At 40.1% G+C, this 25,030-nt stretch overlaps 1 protein-coding gene across 1 annotated transcript in view; it reads left to right on the forward strand.

The window, feature by feature from the left end:
• Positions 1–598: 598 nt before the first annotated feature.
• CMTM4 (CKLF like MARVEL transmembrane domain containing 4) overlaps positions 599–25,030 on the forward strand; it is a 35,790-nt gene continuing 11,358 nt past the window's right edge. The window contains exon 1 of the mRNA XM_015817551.1: positions 599–784. Within this exon, the coding sequence (XP_015673037.1) occupies positions 599–784 (186 nt within the window). The remainder of the gene's footprint in view (positions 785–25,030) is intronic.

The raw sequence follows: 25,030 nt of genomic DNA on the forward strand, positions 1-25,030 counted from the left end.
CCTTAGGGATGAAGACAGCTAGGAGACCTTGGGCCAGTCATGCTCTCTCAGCCCAACCTCGCAGGGTTGTTGTTGCAGTGGGAAAAAAATAGGAGAATTACTGAGGTATGGGACCTGTATTATATAGCTGGTTAGAATTAAGGAATAAAAAAGTTAAGAGAAGTAATGTAAATAACTTAATAAAGGTAAGAGATCTAGGACATAGTATTGTTAAGGAAAAAGGGAAATGTATTGTGGGTTGTGTATTTCGTTTGCTTGAAAAATAAAAAAAAATATAAAAAAAAAATAAAATCAAAACAAGGATGAAACTCATCCCCGACGAGGCTTCCGGGGTTGAGGTCTGCAACCGGCGCCCCTCACAGAGGGAGCTTCCCCGCCCAGCAGGGAGGCGCCCCTTCCCCTTGGAGACCCCCGCTCTACCTGGGGAGCAGCGGCGGCGCCCTCCCTCTGCCTCCCTCCCGCCCCTGCAGAGCCCCCAGCCGGGCGGGGGGTCCGGGTGGGCCTCGGCGCTGCAGGGCGGCCTCCTCNCGCCGCCGCCGCCGCCCTCCTCCTCTCCCTGCTCCTGCTCCTCGGCGTGAAGCGAGGCCCCCGGGCCGCCATGAGGAGCCCCGAGGACCTGGAGGGCTTCGACGGCGAGGCGTCCAGCACCTCCATGATCTCCGGCGCCAGCAGCCCCTACCAGCCCACCACCGAGCCCGTCAGCCAGCGCCACGGGCTGCGCGGCCTCCGCTGCGACCGCGACTACCTGCGCGGGCCCGTCGGCCGCCTCAAGATCGCCCAGGTGGTGGGTATGCCGTCCCTCCCCGGCCAGACCCCCTGCCCTGCCCTGCCCTGCCCTGGGCCTCCGGGGTCCCAGACAGGGTGGGTTTTTTTGGGGTGGGTGGGTAGGTGGGGGTCTTCCCCTCTCTGCTCTTCCCCCCCACTCTTCCCCGCCCCCTCCCCAAGAACCCCTTGGGGGGGCGGCTTCCAGATGTTGCTTCAACCTTTTGTGCCCCTGCTCTATTTACCTTGTTTTCTAGGGAACATCTGGAGCCTGGCAGCCCCTGGGGAGGGGGAACTGTTTGTGTGTGTGTGGAGGATGGTGAGGATGGGTGCTGGGGTCCGAGGCATCTGGAGGGCATCTAGTTGGGGAAAGACCCCTGGTCTCTTCCCCTTTGCTGGCTTTCCCCTTGGTGCCCCCTCCCGCCCCCCAGGTTATGGAATAGCCTTGAAGGCTCCAGATGTCTGGTGTACCAGCCCTGTTGGGCTCCTTGCAACAGATGGAAGGAAAGGTGTGGGGACATCTCAGGACATCCTGAAGAGTTGACCTCCCCCCCATTCCTGATGATCCAGGGGGTGGGTTGCTGGGCCCTTTTAGCTTGGCATGGGTTTTACCCTTCATTGTTTGGCAGGGATATGCACTAACTATGGTTGCACCGAAGGGGAAGAAATTGTGGAGATCGGAGATCGTCCTTCCCCTGTGTTTACGTTCCCTATCCTTGTAGCGAGAGTAGCCCCTGGTGTATTTTTGAAGTGTGCGTGATGGGAATTGTTGCCCAGTGCTACGGGAGGGGGTATCACGTTGGATAAGACTCCTCTAAATACTCCCAAAATTAACACGTGTAGAAAATACAATCCATGCATTTTCACCTAACAGTTTTTTTGTAATATTTTTGTGTTTATTTGTATTTGGGTGAGTGTGTCAGTCTGAGGACGATAAAGTATGATAATCTATAAAAACCTCCACCGCAAATCTGTAGAATTACAAGGGTTCTTTTGTTGGTTGTGCCCAAGCCTGCGGAACTGGGGGAATTCGTATTCCGTTTGGAAATCTTTGGAATGAGATAAAAAGGATTATGCGCTGTACTGTCTAGCATATTACTTTTCTTTTTCTGCTTCTCTCCTTTTGAGCAACCACTTTAAGGTTATGGGAAGAGAAAGGAAAACTTTTATCAAAATAATTTTCTTTTCTTTGTTCCTCATTCCTATAATTTCACCAGCATTTCTTTTCAGTTTTGGTTCTGCTTGATTAGGGAGCAGCTTGGCAACAGGTGACATTCCATAAGGTTATTTACATTTATCCAGTTTTGCAAGGTCATTCTTTGTAACTAAGGGGGAAAAATAGGAGATAAGTTGTCCTTTTTTGTTCTCTTATCTCTTCCCTCAAGGTGTGTTCTAGAATCTAGAAAGTGTTTGCAATGCCTTTTCTTATTTTAGCTGATAGGCCTACTTTTGCCTTTGTTTCTGTAGCACTGCAATACTGACATATATGGGTCTTTTGGTCTCTGTGACTGTTTCATTTGAAATAAAAATATGTAAAACTGGAAATGCATAGAAGATGTGGTTTCTACTGTGTTAGAGAAATACGAGCAATTTTGTTATCATTTGTTTTTGTCTGTCTCATGTTGCTCAGATGTCTCCAAGTGGGATATAAGACTTCTAGAAGCTTTATTTCCCATTTGGTCAATAAAATTCCTCAAAACAGTTTTAGACAACTGATGGAAAACTTACACTAGAGCTGCTGAAGTATCACAGCAAAATGCAAAAACGATGAAAGCAGGTCTAAAATTAAAAATATTTCCAAAACTCCAGTGAGAGAAAGTGTTGACTGTTGGCGTCTTGGCAACATTAAGGCCTGAATTAAGGCCTCCCAGAATTCCCCAGCCAGCCATGAGAAACACTGGCCTAAAGGCTTTTTAAAGAGAAAGACAATTGAGCTTTTGGAGGGAATGTCATTAGTGTGTATTGAAAAATCCTTGTTCTGTAGCCCAGTGTTTCTCAACCTTGACAATTTTAAGGCATGTGGACTTCAACTCCCAGAATTCCACAGCCAGCAATGCTGGCTGTGGAATTCTGGGAGTTGAAGTCCACATGCCTTAAAATTGTCAAGGTTGAGAAACACTGCGTGTAGCCTAACACATCTGGCCTTGAAATTTAAGGAATAGTGGCTTCCAGTGATTTTATAATGGAAATTTAGCATGGGAAAGACTTTTAGTTTCTCTTTCCGCAGACAAGGCAGAAGGCAAAATGAGCTTGCAGTTCAGCTGGTGGAGTGGGGGAGGTGTTGAACCCGATATACTACTGTTATCTTCCAAATAATATATACAAATAATCCTTGACTTACAACAGTTCACGTAGTGACTGTTCAAAGTTACAAAGGCACTGAAAAAAGTGACTTATGACCATTTTTCCCACTTACGACTGTTGTAGCATCCCCGTGGTCAGGTGATCAAAATTCAAATGCTTGGCAACAGGCATATATTTATAACGGTTGCAGTGTCCCAGGATCATGTGACCACCTTTTGCAATCTGCTGACAAGCAAAGTCCATGCGGAAGCCAGATTCAACAACCATGTTACTAACTTAAGAACCACAGTGATTCACTTAACAGCTGTGGCAAGTAAGGTCATAAAATGGGGCAAAATTCACTTAACAACTGTCTTGCTAAGCAGCAGAAATTTTGGGCTCAGGTGTGGATATAAGTCAAGGACTACCTATAGGTCAGTGAGAACAGCAGCAATATGTTTACCAAGCCACAAAGTGATTTATTATAAATTAGTTTGGATAGTTTAAGGTGTGGCCACAGAAATAGCTACCACCATAGGCTATTAAACATGAAAAGTTTCTGATGTTGAATGTACTGTAATGTTGATTTTTTTCCTGCATTGACTGCTAGTTTGTTAATATCTTAATAGGCTTTAATTTTTCATCTGAGATTTGCATCTTAATAGCTTTGACATATACCCCCATCATACATCTCTTGGGCACGGCCAAATTGGAGAAAGGAAAATGGATGTGGTTTACTGATTTTGGTCTGACTGTAGCTTGTGTTGTGTTTGCAGCTTAGATGCCATTGTTCTTACCTCTGTGTTGGAACACTGCAGTGCCGATGTCCTAGTTAAGTGTTTTTGATGGCATTTCAAGAACAGAGATACACATCTCTGGGACACAAAATTTTGGTTTACTACAATGGAGTCATTATTTAATATTGTGTGCATAAACAGTTGTGACTTGGGCTTACATGTTCCAGTCTTCTTTTGTACTCCTTAATTGGAATACTATAATGGCAGCAGCAAATCATAGTTTGGGCTCCAGCTCAGTGTGCACAAATGAGCGTTTGCTGCCTTAAGACAAAACTTTTTCCTGTTAATCTGAATTAGAAGTTTCCGGCAGCATTTTTTAATTAACAAGAATGCAAACTTGTTGTTCCCATTTGCTCATGTCAGGATGACCTAAATATACAGGATGCTTATTTTATGGATTTAACTAGAGAACTTTTAAGGGTGCATTTTCCAGGGCCAGCTTTATGAACTTGGAAAAATATCTGGGTGACTGGTAGAACTTGTCCAGCCTGAGAAAGGTAGCTGGTATGTTTATACTGGAAAGAACTACGTCCATGTAGTCATTTCTTTCTATTTCTGTTCTAAGAATGCAACAAAATCTCCTATGTGGAAAATAACTCATACCACACTGGCTACTGGAACTAGATTTTTGTTGTGGTTTAACAAGAAGACATTGTTGCATGGCATTCAAGTAAATATATCACCCCTGATACATGCAGTTCTGTTTTTATTTGAATTCACTGATCACAAGATGATAAAAATCCACATTCTGGTATTCCTTAGGCCCCTGATTTATTGGTTTGAACATTTAAAAAATGCTAAGCTTGCAGTCATTTCAAAACAATTTGAGGTTTATTATCTGATTGGAAGAGCTGTCATGTACAACTATAATCTGACATTTAAGATTTGTCCTTTGTTTTCTATGTGTTTTGTTTAAATTCAAACCTACTATTTAAAAAAAATCAAGCAAAATGCAAGATGAACATAATTTAAAATTAGTGTTTATGTATTACTGCACTTTAAAGTCACATTTATTGAGATGTTATTATGAGATCAAAAGGAAAGCACAATTATTTTCAGTAATTAGATTTTATGAGCAAATAATACAAGAGCAATTGTTGTACTAATTGTCTTTTATGCCAGCAGGATAAAGAGTTTGGAAACTATAAAATGCAGACTCTATGGCTGCTTTTTAAAAACATTTTAAAATTTTGGAGCTCCTAATGTTTTGCAATTAACTATATTACAACAAATGTATTTATTTATTGTCTTGATGCTCAAGTTAGCTTATCTAAGCTAAATTGCACCTTTTAGCTGAATTAGTTATAGAACTTCAATTCTGTACAGTCAACTTGATATTAAATTTTTTTTTCAGGGAAAAAAACAAGGTTGCTGCTTACAACAAGACACAGTAAGATAATAAGAATTGTACACTGATATTTCAGTTACAATTTATTGCTGTTGTGTTTGGAGAAAGGTTATGTTTTCTACGTAACTTTTTGTTCTCCAGATTCATTTGTAGTTTTCTGCATAATTGCAAATAGCAATTTTATCTCCCAGTTGCTCAATTTGGTGTAACGGGCTCTTTTGGAAAATATTTACTTGAGGCCCCCCACCCCTCTGTGACTATATGGTGGTACAATATATAGATGGTGGTATTGCACTTCAGGGTGCTTAGTGACACATTATTGGCAGGCGGTTTAAACACAGTGTGGGAAGCTTTGGCGCTTTAGGGAACGCGAAATGTTTTTTTAAAATTCAGACAGTGGAAAATTTGTTCTTTTGGGGCATAATTTGAAACACATTTGTGTGGCTTTGTTTTGACCAAGGGTATAAGGTAATTTTTTTTGAATTGTTCTATAAAAAAACCCTTGAAGTATCCTGGTTCTGTTGGAATTACAACCAGGAATTACTTCAGGAATTTGAGGTCCTTGTTGGTATCATTCTGTTACTATAAGTTCCTTCAAGCAAGTTGTGTTCTATTCAGTAGATGATGGCGATAGATGCCTGTTTTGAACAGATTATTTGAAAGAAAAATACTAGGTAGGCCTCGACTTATTGCCACAACTGAGCCCAAAATGTCCATTACTAAACAAGATAGTCGTTAACTGAGTTTTGCCCCATTAATTTACAACCTTTCTTGTCGCAAGTTGTTAAGTGAATGGTTGAAATGGTTAAGTTTGTAACATGGTTGTGAAGTGAATCTGGCTTCCCCATTGACTTTGCTTGTCAGAAGGTTGCTAAAGGTGATCACGTGACCCCGGGACACTGCAACCGCCATAAGTACATGCCAGTTGCCAAGCATCCAAATTTTGATCATGTGACCATAATGATGTTGCAGTGATTGTAAGTGTGAAAAACAGTCATAAGTCACTTTTTTCAGTACTGTTGTAACTTGCTAAATGAATGGTTCTAAATCGAGGACTACCTGTATTGTCTGTATTGAACATACTGAAGTATTTTGCCAGAGAATTTTTCTTTCTTTGTCTATTTTGTGTGTGTGTGTGTGTGTGTGTGTGTGTGTGAGAGAGAGAGAGAGAGAGAGAGAGAGAGAGAGAGAGAGAGATATGGAGACAGACAAAGTCATTGTTGCCTTGGCTGGCAAGGTATTCTCTTTGTCATTAAAATTTTACAGTTTTTTTTTTAACCACAAATAAGTACAATAATCCTCCTTGGTTTGATTTTGAAGAATGCATTCTATAAACGTAAAAGTAATTCTTCCTTTTTAAAATATTATTTATTGTTTTATCACAGAAAATAAAATACAAAGCAGTAAAACGAACAAAGCCAAACGAAACAAAAGCATACATTCAACCCTAACAACAACAAAGAACAAAATATTGGAAAAAGAGGAAAAAGTGATCAATTAATTTAACATTTAACAGGTAGGATCCACTCTGGCTGGGCGCTAAAAGGAAAGAAAAAGCAGTAAATTCTCCTCTTAATGAGAGTAATTCTTCCTAATGGAGTGGTACATACCATACTTTAATGGTGGGAGGCCAAGTTTCTTATCTATTGTATTAAACAAGTCCTTTATTGAAGCCCCTGTTGAAAGAATAGACAAGAACCGTATTCTCTTTATGAGGATGACCTCTCTCTGCCTCTTTTTAACCACATCCATTTCCAATATGATTGATTTAGTAATAGAATAAGTGAAAGAGTTAAGAAGAACAGCTGGATCTTTTCTCTGTAAGAATGATGTTCTTATAATATGTTGCTTCTGCATGTTTTCCTCATAATTGGTACTTTTCTAGTTTTGAGGCAGGGGGACTTGTGTCCACCAGATGTTTTCAACTCCAGGCTTTATAAGATTATGGAAATTGTAATCCAAAATATTTGGAGAGCCCAAAGTAGCTGACTCCCATTCTTAGAAATCAGACAACTATGCACAAAGTGTGTGCTAATGCTTTTACAGTAAATGCCATGTCATTGTAAGAGTTCCTCTGGGCACATTTACTGTGTCTAGAAGTTTGTATTGGAAATTTTAAGACCACCTTACATAACACTTTTTGGATTATTGGGCAGGAGCATTTTCAGAACAGTAATTGTCACATACAGTGCTTTAGAACTATGTCCATAAAAGTATTCTCCTTGCCCAGATACTTACAGAAACTAAGGATTATGCAGAAGCATTTTGAAGTATGGACGGCTGCAGAATTAGGTGGAGGTTCCTCAAAGAGACTTCATACAGCAGTGATGGCGAACCTTTTAGAGACCGAGTGAGTGCCCAAACTGCAACCCAAAACCCACTTATGCATCGTCGGGTGCCGGGTGGGTGTGGCCCATTGGGTGGGTGTGGCCCATTGGGTGGGCGTGGCTACGGTGTTAACAGCAGTGGGTGGGACTAAAAAGTTCAATCAATTCCAACTTTGCAAGATCTTTTTTTTTCCTGCGAGAAGTTGAAATTGACTGATTGATTGAACCTTTATTTTTTTGTACACGGTGGTGGAGGCCTAAAGCGAAAAGGTTTTATAAAACCCAGCTGAAGGCTTAGGACTGGGGCGACGGCGTGCGTGCCCACAGAGAGGGCTCTGAGTGCCGCCTCTGGCACCCGTGCCATAGGTTCGCCACCACTGTCATACAGATTTAAAGGACTGATCAAGCTCGTAAAATGCATGATTTTTGTCTTACTGTACTTTCTTTTTAGCATGTTTTGATATTCTGTTTAATTTAAAGGTGGTTTTATTTTTGAGAATGTTTCTTTTATTCTATGATGGTTTGGACTGTTGGCTACTTAGAGCATTCAGGAATGGACAAAAAGGCTAAAAAGCAGGAAACTTTGTGGGTGATTTTGGGCCATTCTTTCTCTCTGTCTCCCTTTCTCCCTCTCTCTCTCCCTCCCTCTCTCCTTCTCTCTCTCTCTTATTTGTAACAATACCAAAGGCGGGATACAAACAGACAAACAAAATGGCCATTTAGAGCCTTAAAGGTTAAAAGCAATGCCTTGCATCCAAGTATGTTTATATACTGCAAGCCTTTTGAAATATCTATTTGTTACATATGTTTAATGATTGCTCACAGTTGCATTTTTTCCCCCAGCGTTGTTGCATTTAATATATTTTGGCTTTCCTGTTTGGATTGTTTGAACTTTGAGAATAAGCTGCCTTCATGGGTTTGAGCTAGTCGGTATAAATTTGGTAAATTAAAAATATGAAAAGGTGGCTTAGCATAGCAAGGATATCTGAAATTCTTTAAGGGGTTGTTGGAAGTATTAGTTGAAACAGTTGAATAACGGAGGCAAGAAAGGGCAATATATTAATGCTACTTTTCATGGTAATAGATCGCTTTGCCTTGACGCCCAACTCCACCCATCCATCTTTGCATAGATTCTGTTTACACAGTATTGTTCATCTGTTCCCTGTATTTGTACAGTAATGTAAGACAAGTCACCTTTATTTCTCATTTGCTTTTTTAGTTCAACTCAGTTAGTTGGTCAGAATATAAGTTGATTGATTGGGTTGATTATTTAAAAATGTATCACACTGGTTGTTTTTTTTTTAAAAATGCTACCTGTTTGTCTCTGAGCTGGGGTGTGTGTTGATTTTGATGTACAATCACCCTAAAATGCTTAGTATTTAGTTATTTATTATCTCTGGGAAATGAGTTTAGTTCTAGAACAGGGGTGTTCAAACTTGGCAACTTTAAGACTTGTGGGCTTCAGCTCCCAGAATTCCTCAGCCAAACTTGGCTGGCTGAGGAATTCTGGGAGTTGAAGTCCACAAGTCTTAAAGTTGCCAAGTTTGAAGACCCTTGCTCTAGAGGTTCTCTGATTATATTCAACCATGTTTGACCGTCTAGAATTCTTCTTGGCGAAGAAATACATTCCTTCTTTGGAATGTGGTTCTTCACTTGGTGTTTAGAATGGTATTGGTGTAGGGTACCTTTTTGTGTAAAGTGAAAACTTTTTTTTGAACTTTTTTATGTAAAGCAAAAACAGTAATATGGAGGACCCTGTACTAGGATGAAACAGAGGAAGGTTGCTTTTAAAAACTTTATTTGATGGCTGTTTATTTTATTGTCTCCTGAAATGGTTGTCTATACTGTGGAGTTAGGTAGGATTATCTTCCCATGAGCTAAGGTAGAGAAATTTGTTATAAATAATAAAATGTGTACATTTTGATGCTTATTGATGTGTGCAGAGAATGCTGTGTTGCAAAAGTTACCGAAAAAAACACCAAACTATAATTAGTAACAAGATAAACATAGGTCATGAAAAGAATTGTAAATATTTCTTTGCTATGTCCTAAGCTATTTATTTGGCAGGAAGAGAATGACTGTTTAAACCACTTTGAATATTCCTAAGAGTTTATCTTCCACAGACAGATGTCCATAGAAAGTAAGGATACTCTTCTCCACAATCTTTTTACAGCCTTTGTTGCATCTCCTGTGATTCCACTTTTAAAATTTCTTTTACCTTTCTCAAAGCATGTGTATCTGAAGTTTTAAGTGTTCTGCCCTGGGGTGTGTTCGCCCTGTGGCGATTAGATACCGTAGTGTCTTTTTTGTATTTGAAGGCATATATTTTTTTCATATTATTTTTTTGTTTTTGCTTTTCTATTTTGGGGAATTGCCTGTGAAATTCTTACATAATTTGTTCCTATTAAGCATCGTGTGGCAAAGAAAGAATGCTGCATGCATGTACACCAGTGGGTGGATCATAACAAGGTGTTCTTTGATTTTTATCCCCTGCTGTTTTTCTGTCTTTTTCCTCATTCGTCCATAGGTAATGAGAAGATTTGTGGGGCCAGTGAAAGCAAATTATTACATTACAAAGGTGTACCAAATCAACACCAACTAACCATTTGGCTCTGCTTTGAACACCTTCTTCCTGTTCAAATTTAGTGTTGCCATATTTTTTTTACAAAGAGACGTTATTTCTATAAAAAACACTATTTCACAGTTAGATTGCCCAACTTTTTACAAGTGAAGGATTTTTTTTTCAGTTTTGAATCAGGATAACAGAATAACAGAGTTGAAAAGGACCTAGAAGGTCTTCTAGTCCAGCTCCTTGCTCATGCAGGAAACCCTGGCCCTATACCATTTCAAACAAATGGTTATCCATACCTTCAGTGTTGGAGCACCCACAACTTCTGGAGGCAAGTCATCCCACTGATTAATTGTTTTGACTGTCAGGAAATTTCTCCTTAGTTCTAGGTTGCTTCTCTCCTTGATTAGTTTCCATCCATCAGGAAACTGAAAAGGTAGGTAGAGATAAGGCAGAGACATGAATTCATAATGGTGGTATTTTTAAATATAAGATGCTAGCTTAAATGCGTGAAACACCTACACACATACACCATTTAGAGAAAAATCATGTGTGTCTTCCTCCTCCCTCAGCCCCATCCATTGTAAGTGTACACAAGTAGTCTTTGACTTACAACTATTTGTTGAACAATGTTTGAAGTTAGGACAGCACTGAAAAAAGTGACTTAATGAATGATCCTTGTACCTAGGACCATTGCAGTGTCTGTGGTCACGTGACTGCGATCTGGGCGCAACCGGCTTGTGTTTACAACAGTTGCATTGTCCAGGGTTCAGGTGATTGCCATTTGCAATCTTCCCAGCTGGCTTCCAACAAGCCAAGTTAAAGGGGGAACCCCGTTTTGCCTACAATTTTTTGAAGGATTGTGGCAAAAGAGGTTGTAAAATTGGGCGCCGTCACATGGTGACTTACTTAATGGCTGCATCATGTGGGAAGTCAGCCCTCCCCCAGAGAAAGAAATATTCTTGGAAATATTTAAAAGGCAGACTATATTTCCCTAAAAGATTTTAAAAGCAGAAACCAACCCTGTCCCCAAGTCTCTCTGTCCCAAACAGAAACCAAGTTTGCAAAATTATAGATGTGTTAATCTTGTCAGAAAGACTGGAGTCAGGAAACTGGGATTAGGAAGAAAGATCCCTAGAATCAACACCAAAAATCTAACGAGTCATCAGCCACAGCCCCAGGGAAGCAGGATTGACCTTTGGGACATAATAGGATTAACCCACCACCATCAGAATACCAGAAAGGCACACTCAGACTCAGGTCAAAGTTCATGCTACAGAAACAACTCCAAACAAAAGGCTCCAGAGGGTAAAAAAACCCACTCCCTACATGTGCTCATTCCCTTCTTTTTTCTGCCAGAGCCATCTTTCTGTCTGGCTCTCCTCTTCAATAAACTGCAACCTTCTTTCTAAAGCAGTCGCCATGTTGTTTATCTCCGGCTTGGACTGAACCATGATGAAGACTTTTCCTTCAACAATCACTTAGGATGCAGTGGACGTTCCGGTTCCAATAGTAATCATAAGTTGAGGAGTACTCTATAAGGGAGGATTGTGCTTTTGTTTCGTGGCTTTCTGACAGTGGATTCTTCCACATTAAGAGAAAATGAAAGAATGAAAGAGAGATAAAAGATGAGAGGATAACTAAAATATGCTGATGTTATCTGGCTCTTCTGTGAAATTTCTGTAAATAAAGTACATGCTAAAAAGTCTGTCTGGAAAGAGTCTTTCATATGCTCTTTGGCAAGTTTCAATGCTCTTCTCATTTCCTAACGGAGGTTCTATATTTAACTTTTTTTTTCTTTAATGGGCCTAGTGCAGGGGTGTACAATCTTCACAACTTTAAGACGTGTGGACTACAGCTCCTAGAATTCCTCAGCCAGTAGACCCCTGGCCTAGTGCAATGTAGTGCATCACTCTCTCTTCTTTTGCTATCCCTCTGTCTTCTTGCAGCACAATCATTTTTTGTAACCTATTTAATTGTAATTACTTTGTTCTTAATTGATGCTGTGTAGTCAACAGCTGAGCTTGGCAGAAGAACTAATTATTTATTGCTTCTGACTTTTGAGAGGCTTCCCTAGATTGGTAGCTATGCAATTAAGAATTCGAATCTTCCAATTATGACACATTGTCCTATAATTCCTTCAGGACATGTTTACAACTAAGCAGAATTAATTACTCAGAGAAACCTCGGAGGGAAAAATCGCCTTTGATTTCACTGTTTTGCACCAGCATGACAGGGAGAGAAGGAGATAAATTTGAATTCCTCAAAAGTCAGAATACTTTGCTTACAAAAAAAAAGAATCAAATAGTACAGTAAAAGTTTAAAAAAGAGTTTAAAGACAGAATCAGTGATAATTAACTTATATGCAGAGCACATCATGAGAAAGGCAGGGCTAGATGAATCAAAAGTTGGAATTAAGATTGCTGGGAGAAATATCAACAACCTAAGATACGCAGATGATACCACTCTAATGGCAGAAAGTGAAGAGGAACTAAAGAGCTTCTTGATGCGGGTGAAGAAGGAGAGTACAGAAGTTGGCTTGAAACTCAACATTAAGAAAACCAAAATCATGGCATCCGGCCCTCTCAATTCCTGGCAAATAGATGGGGAAGAAATGGAGGTAGTGACAGATTTTATATGAAGAACATGGCTTCTCTCAAACAGATTCAAGTGATTTTATTCCATCATGTCTTGGGACAAAATTGGATGGATTCCATGATGATTTTGGATAGAAATGTTGTTGTATTTAGTTGCAGTTTATTTTGATTGTATTCTTTTGTTCTACTGTTTCCTCTAGTGTCTGCTGGGAATGGGGGTGGTGGTGGTAGATAGACATTCTGTAAAATAATTTTTTTTCACACCTTTCCCTTATTTAAATATGATTTTTGAACTTAAGAGCCAGGTCTTTAATTCTTGTATTGCTTTTTAGAAGAGAATTGTGCAGGGTATTGCACTGTACACTATTGAAGTGCACATGTGACATGTAATGCATTATTTATGATTGTAGGCCATCCAGAGGTTAGCTTGGGAATAAGATGGCCAATAAATTTTATAAATAAATAAAAATAAAATGCATTTCATTTGAACTTCCGTCACACTTAATGAATATACAAGGATAATACTGAGTTTTGTTTATTTAGAAAACAACTCTTCTACTTTTTATGGAGTTTCTAAAACTCCATGGCCTATCTTTATACTTTTTTGGGGGAAATTAATGTTTGCTTTTTAAATGATGAAACATTAATGAAGCATGAAATCTATCCAATATTTCTGTTGGAAGAACACTATATTCTTAGTGTTGTGGCTACAGTTTTATTATTTTTTTAATATTCCTATTTTTCCAGTATGTCTAGACTGTTTGTCTTTAAAGCATGGCATCTAAGAGAGATATCAGATTGAAAATTTGGAATTCCTGATATTGTGAATATTTTTATTTGAATTGATAACATTCCTATTCTAGTAGATTCCTTTTAGCTTCTACTGTGCTCCTAATTATTTTTTTTACTAAAATTCTTGCATTGTGGTAATTGAATACCAGATAGATCAGCGGTTCTCAACCTATGGGTCGCGACCCCATTTGGGGTCGATCGACCATTTCACGGGGGTCACCAAGCAAGGCTGTCCGCCATTTTTTTCCCTTTTCCGGCGGGTGCCTTACCTCCCTTGGGCTGGGCCAGCTGGTGGTCGGCCTGCTCCATCTCTGCCGCTTGCCAGCTACGCCTCGGCCGGCGCAGGGGGCGGAACCACGCATGCGCGGCGCTCCCCGGGCAGGGAAAGTCCTCGACTTATGATCGGTTGGGTAGTCCTCGACTTACGACCGGTTTAGTCCTCGACTTACGACCGGTTTAGTCCTCAACTTACGACCGGTTTAGTCCTCGACTTACGACCGGTTGGGGGTCGCTGCATTAAAAAGGTTGAGAACCACTGAGATAGATGCTTTAACAAACCTTAAGTAACTCTGCTATTTGAAATGAAAGCTGTTACTTTAAAACGAGACTTACTTTTTCTTTATTCTAATTCCATTTGGATACTAAGCTAAAACACAGCTTAAAATTTATTATTTATTAGAGATGTATCAACTCAAATCAAACCTTTTTTATGGCCTTTAGGTCAGAGAACACTACAAAAAACCTATGTTTACTAACAAAACTAAAAAGGAGACATATAGTACAATACAATTGGATAAAATATTAATGTAGAAACAATAATACAGATGACACTGACAGTCACCACCTTTTTTTTACTAGGAGTTCATAACTCTGTTCTCCAGTTTTAGGGGGTTGGACTAGAAGACCTCCAAGTTCCCTTCCAATGCTGTTATTCTGTTCTGTTCTGTTCTGATCCTTCCAACTCTGTTATTCTGTATTCTGTATTTTTATTCTCATAAGAACACTGTGAGGTAGGTTGGACCTGCTCCAAGACACCCAGTGAGTTTCTGTGACAGTTGGTGGACTTGATCATAAGTCTCCTTGGTCATAGTCCAGCACCATAATCATTAACCACAACGGTGTATGTGAGACTAGTGAGTTTCCCATTCCCCTTCTGAGTGGTTGCAAGGAGGTGCTTGTTGTGTTTGGACTGGGAATACACAACCTAACCACATCCTCCAGATGTTTTTAATAGAACTGTCACCATTTTTTGTCACTGCTGTCAAAGTTGGCGGGAACTGAAGTACAGAATACTTAAGAGAGTTCCAGTCCTGTTTCAAGGTCTCTCAGCTCAGCCAGACAACCCACCAATTCTTGAGCTAGCATAACATTTACTATCCTGACTACTAAACGCTATTCTGCCTTAGTCAAAAGGCTGGTGAGTGGCCTTAAAAGTTTCAGAATTGGATCTTCTGGAATGTGATTGGTGGATTCTCCTGGCTTTGTTTCCCAATCATGGTGGTTGAGAAAAATAACCCCAGCCACTTTCTTTGACCTGGACTGGATGGAGTGGGATGAGTAAGTGAAAGACCTATCGCCTGGAGAGAGGTAGGCTGTTGAGTAAAACATGGAGTGTTATTGGTCCATGGGATGGCAAGTATCTACCCAACTGAGCCAAAGACAACATCAGTAAAGTGGGAAGTGACAACTCCTTATCTAATAAGCTTCTAATTCTGCGGATCAAATACCTGGTGGGTTAGGGAGCTGAGGCCCACTTTGTGATAGCCAAGTTAAATCAGAATAACATATCTAAACCTGAGTACGAGAGAGAGATTTGATGTTAAGATATGTTTAAAAAGTAAAGGTTTCCCCTATCCCAGGGGTAGGCAACCTTGGCTCTTTTATGTCTCACGGACTTCAACTCCCAGAATTCCTGAGCCAGCCATGCTGAGGGGAAAGGGAGAATTTCCAAGCTGAGCCATGCTGGCTCAGGAATTCTGGGAGTTGAAGTCCACGAGTCATAAAAGAGCCAAGGTTGTCTACCCCTGCCCTATCCAGTCATATCCGACTCTAGGAAGTGGTGGTTATCTCCGTTTCTTAGCCGAGGGAGCCAGTGTTGTCCGAAGACGTTTCTGTGGTCATGTGGCTGGCAGGACTGTTTGCCAAGACACACGGAACACTTACCTTCCCACTGAAGTGGTACTTACTTATCTACTTGCATTTGCATACTTTTGAACTGCTGGGTGGGCAGGTGCTGAGGCAAAAATGGGAGCTCACCCTGTCATGCAGTGCTTGGGTCTCGACTGCCATCCTTCCAGTGACAAGCTCAGCATCTTACTTTCCAGGTTTGGGGAATTCCAAAGACAATTTTCTTCGTTCCTCACCATCCCTATATTAGAATGTATTATCAGCTTTAGCACATTGTTGTTGTTGTTAGTTGCAAAGTCGTGTCCAACCCTTCGCGAACCCATGGACAATGTTCCTCCAGGTCTTCCTGTCCTCTTCTGGAGTCCATTTAAGCTCACGCCTCCTGCTTCAGGGACTCCATCCAGCCACCTCCTTCTCTGTCGTCCCCTTCTTCTCTTGCCCTCCATCTTTCCCAGCATCAGGCCCTTCTCCAGTGAGTCCTTCCTTCTCATTAGGTGGCCAAAGTACTTGAGTTCAACTTCAGGATCTGGCCTTCTAAAGAGCAGTCAGGGTTGATCTCCTCTAGCTTTAGCATATTGCAAGATAAAGTAGCCCCTTTAAAGCTTTCGCTCCAAGATCCTGAATATTCTGAAGCAGGAAAAAAATATATATCCTTATTTGTTGGTTTTTCACAATCATGAGTAATTATGTCATTGAACCGCTCACAATAAGTCTTTTTATGGGCCCCTTCAGATAAACAGGAAGAGCTTTTTTTTTTAAAGTTGTCACGATGGAAGGCTTTTTTTAAAAAAGGCTGTTATTGCCCAATTTATCAAGCAATAAAATGCAGCCAGCTAAATAGGGAAAATGTAATGGTAGCATTCTTTTTCCTTATGAAAACTTCTGCTGAGGTTAAATTTAAACTTTGGTGCATTCTCTTCATTTTTCTCAGATGTTGACAATAATACNCTGGGCACATTTACTGTGTCTAGAAGTTTGTATTGGAAATTTTAAGACCACCTTACATAACACTTTTTGGATTATTGGGCAGGAGCATTTTCAGAACAGTAATTGTCACATACAGTGCTTTAGAACTATGTCCATAAAAGTATTCTCCTTGCCCAGATACTTACAGAAACTAAGGATTATGCAGAAGCATTTTGAAGTAGGGACGGCTGCAGAATTAGGTGGAGGTTCCTCAAAGAGACTTCATACAGCAGTGATGGCGAACCTTTTAGAGACCGAGTGAGTGCCCAAACTGCAACCCAAAACCCACTTATGCATCGTCGGGTGCCGGGTGGGTGTGGCCCATTGGGTGGGTGTGGCCCATTGGGTGGGCGTGGCTACGGTGTTAGCAGTGGGTGGGACTAAAAAGTTCAATCAATTCCAACTTTGCAAGATCTTTTTTTTTCCTGCGAGAAGTTGAAATTGACTGATTGATTGAACCTTTTTTTTTTGTACGTGGCGGTGGAGGCCTAAAGCGAAAAGGTTTTATAAAACCCAGCTGAAGGCTTAGGACTGGGGTGACGGCGCACGTGCCCACAGAGAGGGCTCTGAGTGCCACCTCTGGCACCCATGCCATAGGTTCGCCATCACTGTCATACAGATTTAAAGGACTGATCAAGCTCGTAAAATCCATGATTTTTGTCTTACTTTCTTTTTAGCATGTTTTGATATTCTGTTTAATTTAAAGGTGGTTTTATTTTTGGGAATGTTTCTTTTATTCTATGATGGTTTGGACTGTTGGCTACTTAGAGCATTCAGGAATGGACAAAAAGGCTAAAAAGCAGTAAACTGTGGGTGATTTTGGGCCATTCTTTCTCTCTGTCTCCCTTTCTCCCTCTCTCTCTCTCTCTCCCTCCCTCTCTCCTTCTCTCTCTCTCTCTCTCTCTCTCTTATTTGTAACAATACCAAAGGCGGGATACAAACAGACAAACAAAATGGCCATCTAGAGCCTTAAAGGTTAAAAGCAATGCCTTGCATCCAAGTATGTTTATATACTGCAAGCCTTTTGAAATATCTATTTGTTACATATGTTTAATGATTGCTCACAGTTGCATTTTTTCCCCCAGCGTTGTTGCATTTAATATATTTTGGCTTTCCTGTTTGGATTGTTTGAACTTTAAGAATAAGCTGCCTTCATGGGTTTGAGCTAGTCGGTATAAATTTGGTAAATTAAAAATATGAAAAGGTGGCTTAGCATAGCAAGGATATCTGAAATTCTTTAAGGGGTTGTGGAAGTATTAGTTGAAACAGTTGAATAACGGAGGCAAGAAAGGGCAATATATTAATGCTACTTTTCATGGTAATAGATCGCTTTGCCTTGACGCCCAACTCCACCCATCCATCTTTGCATAGATTCTGTTTACACAGTATTGTTCATCTGTTCCCTGTATTTGTACAGTAATGTAAGACAAGTCACCTTTATTTCTCATTTGCTTTTTTAGTTCAACTCAGTTAGTTGGTCAGAATATAAGTTGATTGATTGGGTTGATTATTTAAAAATGTATCACACTGGTTGTTTTTTTTAAAAAAAAATGCTACCTGTTTGTCTTTGAGCTTGGGGGGTGTTGATTTTGATATACAATCACCCTAAAATGCTTAGTATTTAGTTATTTATTATTCCTGGAAAATGAGTTTGGTTCTACAGCAGGGGTCTTCAAAGGGCTGGCTGAGGAATTCTGGGAGTTGAAGTCCACAGGTCTTAAAGTTGCCAAGTTTGAAGACCTCTGCTCTAGAGGTTCTCTGATTATATTCAACCATGTTTGACCGTCTAGAATTCTTCTTGGCGAAGAAATACATTCCTTCTTTGGAATGTGGTTCTTCACTTGGTGTTTAGAATGGTACTGGTGTAGGGTACCTACTTTTTTTTGCACTTTTTTGTGTAAAGCGAAAACAATAATATGGAGGACCCTGTACTAGGATGAGACAGAGGAAGGTTGCTTTTAAAAACTTTATTTGATGGCTGTTTATTTTATTGTCTCCTGAAATGGTTGTCTATACTGTGGAGTTAGGTAGGATTATCTTCCCATGAGCTAAGGTAGAGAAATTTGTTATAAATAATAAAACGTGTACATTTTGATGCTTACTGATGTGTGCAGAGAATGCTGTGTTGCAAAAGTTACCGAAAAAAAACACCAAACTATAATTAGTAACAAAATAAACATAGGTCATGAAAAGAATTGTAAATATTTCTTTGCTATGTCCTAAGCTATTTATTTGGCAGGAAGAGAATGACTGTTTAAACCACTTTGAATATTCCTAAGAGTTTATCTTCCACAGACAGACGCCCATAGAAAGTAAGGATACTCTTCTCCACAATCTTTTTACAGCCTTTGTTGCATCTCCTGTAATTCCACTTTTAAAATTTCTTTTACCTTTCTCAAAGCATGTGTATCTGAAGTTTTAAGTGTTCTGCCCTGGGGTGTGTTCGCCCTGTGGCAATTAGATACCGTTGTGTCTTTGTATTTGAAGGCATATATATTTTTTTCATATTATTTTTTTGTTTTTGCTTTTCTATTTTGGGGAATTGCTTGTGAAATTATTACATAATTTGTTCCTATTAAGCATCGTATGGCAAAGAAAGAATGCTGCGTGCATGTACACCAGTGGGTGGATCATAACAAGGTGTTCTTTGATTTTTATCCCCTGCTGTTTTTCTGTCTCTTTCCTCATTCGTCCATAGGTAATGAGAAGATTTATGGGACCAGTGAAAGCAAATTATTACATTACAAAGGTGTACCAAATCAACACCAACTAACCATTTGGCTCTGCTTTGAACACCTTCTTCCTGTTCAAATTTAGTGTTGCCATATTTTTTTACAAAGAAACGTTATTTCTGTAAAAAACACTATTTCACAGTTAGATTGCCCAACTTTTTACAAGTGAAGGATTTTTTTTTCAGAATCAGGATAACAGAATAACAGAGTTGAAAAGGGCCTAGGAAGTCTTCTAGTCCAGGAAGAAAGATCCCTAGAATCAACACCAAAAATCTAAGAGTCATCAGCCACAGCCACAGGGAAGCAGGATTGACCTTTGGGACATAATAGGATTAACCCACCACCATCAGAATACCAGAAAGGCACACTCAGACTCAGGTCAAAGTTCATGCTACAGGAACAACTCCAAACAAAAGGCTCCAGAGGGTAAAAAAACCCACTCCCTACATGTGCTCATTCTCTTCTTTTTTTCTGCCACAGCCATCTTTCTGTCTGGCTCTCCTTTTCAGTAAACTGCAACCTTCTTTCTAAAGCAGTCGCCATGTTGTTTATCTCCGGCTTGGACTGAACCACGATGAAGACTTTTCCTTTAACAATCACTTAGGATGCAGTGGACGTTCCGGTTCCAATAGTAATCATAAGTTGAGGAGTACTCTATAAGGGAGGATTGTGCTTTTGTTTCGTGGCTTTCTGACAGTGGATTCTTCCCATTAAGAGAAAATGAAAGAATGAAAGAGAGATAAAAGATGAGAGGATAACTAAAATATGCTGATGTTATCTGGCTCTTCTGTGAAATTTCTGTAAATAAAGTACATGCTAAAAAGTCTGTCTGGAAAGAGTCTTTCATATGCTCTTTGGCAAGTTTCAATGCTCTTTTCTTCTCATTTCCTAACTGAGGTTCTATATTTAACTTTTTTTTTTCTTTAATGGGCCTAGTGCAGGGGTGTGCAACCTTCACAACTTTAAGACTTGTGGACTTCAGCTCCTAGAATTCCTCAGCCAGCAGACCCCTGGCCTAGTGCAATGTAGTGCATCACTCTCTCTTCTTTTGCTATCCCTCTGTCTTCTTGCAGCACAATCATTTTTTGTAACCTATTTAATTGTAATTACTTTGTTCTTAATTGATGCTGTGTAGTCAACAGCTGAGCTTGGCAGAAGAACTAATTATTTATTGCTTCTGACTTTTGAGAGGCTTTCCTAGATTGGTAGCTATGTAATTAAGAATTCGAATCTTCCAATTATGACACATTGTCCTATAATTCCTTCAGGACATGTTTACAACTAAGCAGAATTAATTACTCAGAGAAACCTCGGAGGGAAAAATCGCCTTTGATTTCACTGTTTTGCACCAGCATGACAGGGAGAGAAGGAGATAAATTTGAATTCTTCAAAAGTCAGAATACTTTGCTTAAAAAAAAAAAAATCAAATAGTACAGTAAAAGTTTAAAAAAGAGTTTAAAGACAGAATCAGTGATAATTAACTTATATGCAGAGCACATCATGAGAAAGGCAGGGCTAGATGAATCAAAAGTTGGAATTAAGATTGCCGGGAGAAATATCAACAACCTAAGATATGCAGATGATACCACTCTAATGGCAGAAAGTGAAGAGAAACTAAAGAGCCTCTTGATGCAAGTGAAGAAGGAGAGTACAAAAGTTGGCTTGAAACTCAACGTTAAGAAAACCAAAATCATGGCATCCGGCCCTCTCAATTCCTGGCAAATAGATGGGGAAGAAATGGAGGTAGTGACAGATTTTATATGAAGAACATGGCTTCTCTCAAAACAGATTCAAGTGATTTTATTCCATCATGTCTTGGGACAAAATTGGATGGATTCCATGATGATTTTGGATAGAAATGTTGTTGTATTTTAGTTGCAGTTTATTTTGATTGTATTCTTTTGTTCTACTGTTTCCTCTAGTGTCTGCTGGGAATGGGGGTGGTGGTAGATAGACATTCTGTAAAATAATTTTTTTTCACACCTTTCCCTTATTTAAATATGATTTTTGAACTTAAGAGCCAGGTCTTTAATTCTTCTATTGCTTTTTAGAAGAGAATTGTGCAGGGTATTGTACTGTACACTATTGAAGTGCACATGTGACATATAATGCATTATTTATGATTGTAGGCCATCCAGAGGTTAGCTTGGGATAAGATGGCCAATACATTTTATAAATAAATAAAAATAAAATGCATTTCATTTGAACTTCCGTCACTCTTAATGAATATACAAGGATAATACTGAGTTTTGGTTTTTTTAGAAAACAACTCTTCTACTTTTTATGGAGTTTCTAAAACTCCATGGCCTATCTTTATACTTTTTTGGGGGAAATTAATGTTTGCTTTTTAAATGATGAAACATTAATGAACCATGAAATCTATCCAATATTTCTGTTGGAAGAACACTATATTCTTAGTGTTGTGGCTAGCAGTTTTATTTTTTTTTTAATATTCCTATTTTTCCAGTATGTCTAGACTGTTTGTCTTTAAAGCATGGCATCTAAGAGAGATATCAGATTGAAAATTTGGAATTCCTGATATTGTGAATATTTTTATTTGAATTGATAACATTCCTATTCTAGTAGATTCCTTTTAGCTTCTACTGTGCTCCTAATTATTTTTTTTACTAAAATTCTTGCATTGTGGTAATTGCATACCAGATAGATCAGCGGTTCTCAACCTATGGGTCGCGACCCCATTTGGGGTCGATCGACCATTTCACGGGGGTCGCCAAGCAAGGCTGTCCGCCATTTTTTTCCCCTTTTCCGGCGGGTGCCTTACCTCCCTTGGGCACCCGGTCGACCACCAGCCGGACGAGGCAGAGACGGCGAACGGTCGATGCGGAGCCGGTCGCGTCCCCCGCCTTGGTGCGATGCGCGGCGCTCCCGGGCAGGGAAAGTCCTCGACTTACGACCGGTTGGGTAGTCCTCGACTTACGACCGGTTTAGTCCTCGACTTACGACCGGTTTAGTCCTCGACTTACGACCGGTTTAGTCCTCGACTTATGACCGGTTGGGGGTCGCGGCATTAAAAAGATTGAGAACCACTGAGATAGATGCTTTAACAAACCTTAAGTAACTCTGCTATTTGAAATGAAAGCTGTTACTTTAAAACGAGACTTACTTTTTCTTTATTCTAATTCCATTTGGATACTAAGCTAAAACACAGCTTAAAATTTATTATTTATTAGAGATGTATCGACTCAAATCAAACCTTTTTTATGGCCTTTAGGTCAGAGAACACTACAAAAAACCTATATTTACTAACAAAACTAAAAAGGAGACTTATAGTACAATAAAATTGGATAAAATATTAATGTAGAAACAATAATACAGATGACACTGACAGTCACCACCTTTTTTTACTAGGAGTTCATAACTCTGTGTATGATATTCTGTTCTCCAGTTTTAGGGGGTTGGACTAGAAGACCTCCAAGTTCCCTTCCAATGCTGTTATTCTGTTCTGTTCTGATCCTTCCAACTCTGTTATTCTGTATTCTGTATTTTTATTCTCATAAGAACACTGTGAGGTAGGTTGGACCTGCTCCAAGACACCCAGTGAGTTTCTGTGACAGTTGGTGGACTTGATCACAAGTCTCCTTGGTCATAGTCCAGCACCATAATCATTAACCACAACGGTGTATGTGAGACTAGCGAGTTTCCCATTCCCCTTCTGAGTGGTTGCAAGGAGGTGCTTGTTGTGTTTGGACTGGGAATACACAACCTAACCACATCCTCCAGATGTTTTTAATAGAACTGTCACCATTTTTTGTCACTGCTGTCAAAGTTGGCGGGAACTGAAGTACAGAATACTTAAGAGGGTTCCAGTCCTGTTTCAAGGTCTCTCAGCTCAGCCAGACAACCCACCAATTCTTGAGCTAGCATAACATTTACTATCCTGACTACTAAACGCTATTCTGCCTTAGTCACAAGGCTGGTGAGTGGCCTTAAAAGTTTCAGAATTGGATCTTCTGGAATGTGATTGGTGGATTCTCCTGGCTTTATCTCAACCATGGTGGTTGAGAAAAATTAACCCCAGTCACTTTCTTTGACCTGGACTGGATGGAATGGGATGAGTAAGTGAAAGACCTATCTCCTGGAGAGAGGTAGGCTGTTGAGTAAAACATGGAGTGTTATTGGTCCATGGGATGGCAAGTATCTACCCAACTGAGCCGAAGACAACATCAGTAAAGTGGGAAGTGACAACTCCTTATCTAATAAGCTTCTAATTCTGCGGATCAAATACCTGGTGGGTTAGGGAGTTGAGGCCCACTTTGTGATAGCCAAGTTAAATCAGAATAACATGTCTAAACCTGAGTACGAGAGAGAGATTTGATGTTAAGATATGTTTAAAAAGTAAAGGTTTCCCCTATCCCAGGGGTAGGCATCCTTGGCTCTTTTATGTCTCATGAACTTCAACTCCCAGAATTCCTGAGTCAGCCATGCTGAGGGGAAAGGGAGAGTTTCCAAGCTGAGCCATGCTGGCTCAGGAATTCTGGGAGTTGAAGTCCACGAGTCATGAGGGGGCCATAGTTCCCCCATGCTGGCTGAGGAATTCTGGAAGTTGAAGTCCACAAGTCATGAAGGGGCCATAGTTCCCCCATGCTGGTTGAGGAATTCTGGGAGTTGAAGTCCACGAGTCATAAAAGAGCCAAGGTTGTCTACCCCTGCCCTATCCAGTCATATCCGACTCTAGGAAGTGGTGGTTATCTCCGTTTCTTAGCCGAGGGAGCCAGTGTTGCCCGAAGACGTTTCTGTGGTCATGTGGCTGGCAGGACTGTTTGCCAAGACACACGGAACACTTACCTTCCCACCGAAGTGGTACTTATTTATCTACTTGCATTTGCATGCTTTTGAACTTCTGGGTGGGCAGGTGCTGAGGCAAAAAGGGGAGCTCACCCTGTCATGCAGTGCTTGGGTCTCGACTGCCATCCTTCCAGTGACAAGCTCAGCATCTTACTTTCCAGGTTTGGGGAATTCCAAAGACAATTTTTGTCGTTCCTCACCATCCCTATATTAGAATGTATTATCAGCTTTAGCACGTTGTTGTTGTTGTTAGTTGCAAAGTCGTGTCCAACCCTTCGCGAACCCATGGACAATGTTCCTCCAGGTCTTCCTGTCCTCTACCATCTTCTGGAGTCCATTGAAGCTCATGCCTACTGCTTCAGGGACTCCATCCAGCCACCTCCTTCTCTGTCGTCCCCTTCTTCTTCTCTTGCCCTCCATCTTTCCCAGCATTAGGCTCTTCTCCAGTGAGTCCTTCCTTCTCATTAGGTGGCCAAAGTACTTGAGTTTCAACTTCAGGATCTGGCCTTCTAAAGAGCAGTTGGGGTTGATCTCCTCTAGCTTTAGCCTATTGCAAGATAAAGTAGCTCCTTTAAAGCTTTCGCTCCAAAATCCTGAATATTCTGAAGCAGGAAAAAATATACATATCCTTATTTGTTGGTTTTTCACAATCATGAGTAATTATGTCATTGAACCGCTCACAATAAGTCTTTTTATGGGCCCCTTCAGATAAACAGGAAGAGCTATTTTTTTTTAAAGTTGTCACGATGGAAGGCTTTTTTTAAAAAAGGCTGTTATTGCCCAATTTATCAAGCAATAAAATGCAGCCAGCTAAATAGGGAAAATGTAATGGTAGCATTCTTTTTCCTTATGAAAACTTCTGCTGAGGTTAAATTTAAACTTTGGTGCATTCTCTTCATTTTTCTCAGATGTTGACAATAATAC

Source organism: Protobothrops mucrosquamatus, unplaced genomic scaffold, assembly GCF_001527695.2.
Source record: "Protobothrops mucrosquamatus isolate PMUCROS unplaced genomic scaffold, P.Mucros_1.0 scaffold605, whole genome shotgun sequence".
NCBI lineage: Eukaryota > Metazoa > Chordata > Lepidosauria > Squamata > Viperidae > Protobothrops > Protobothrops mucrosquamatus.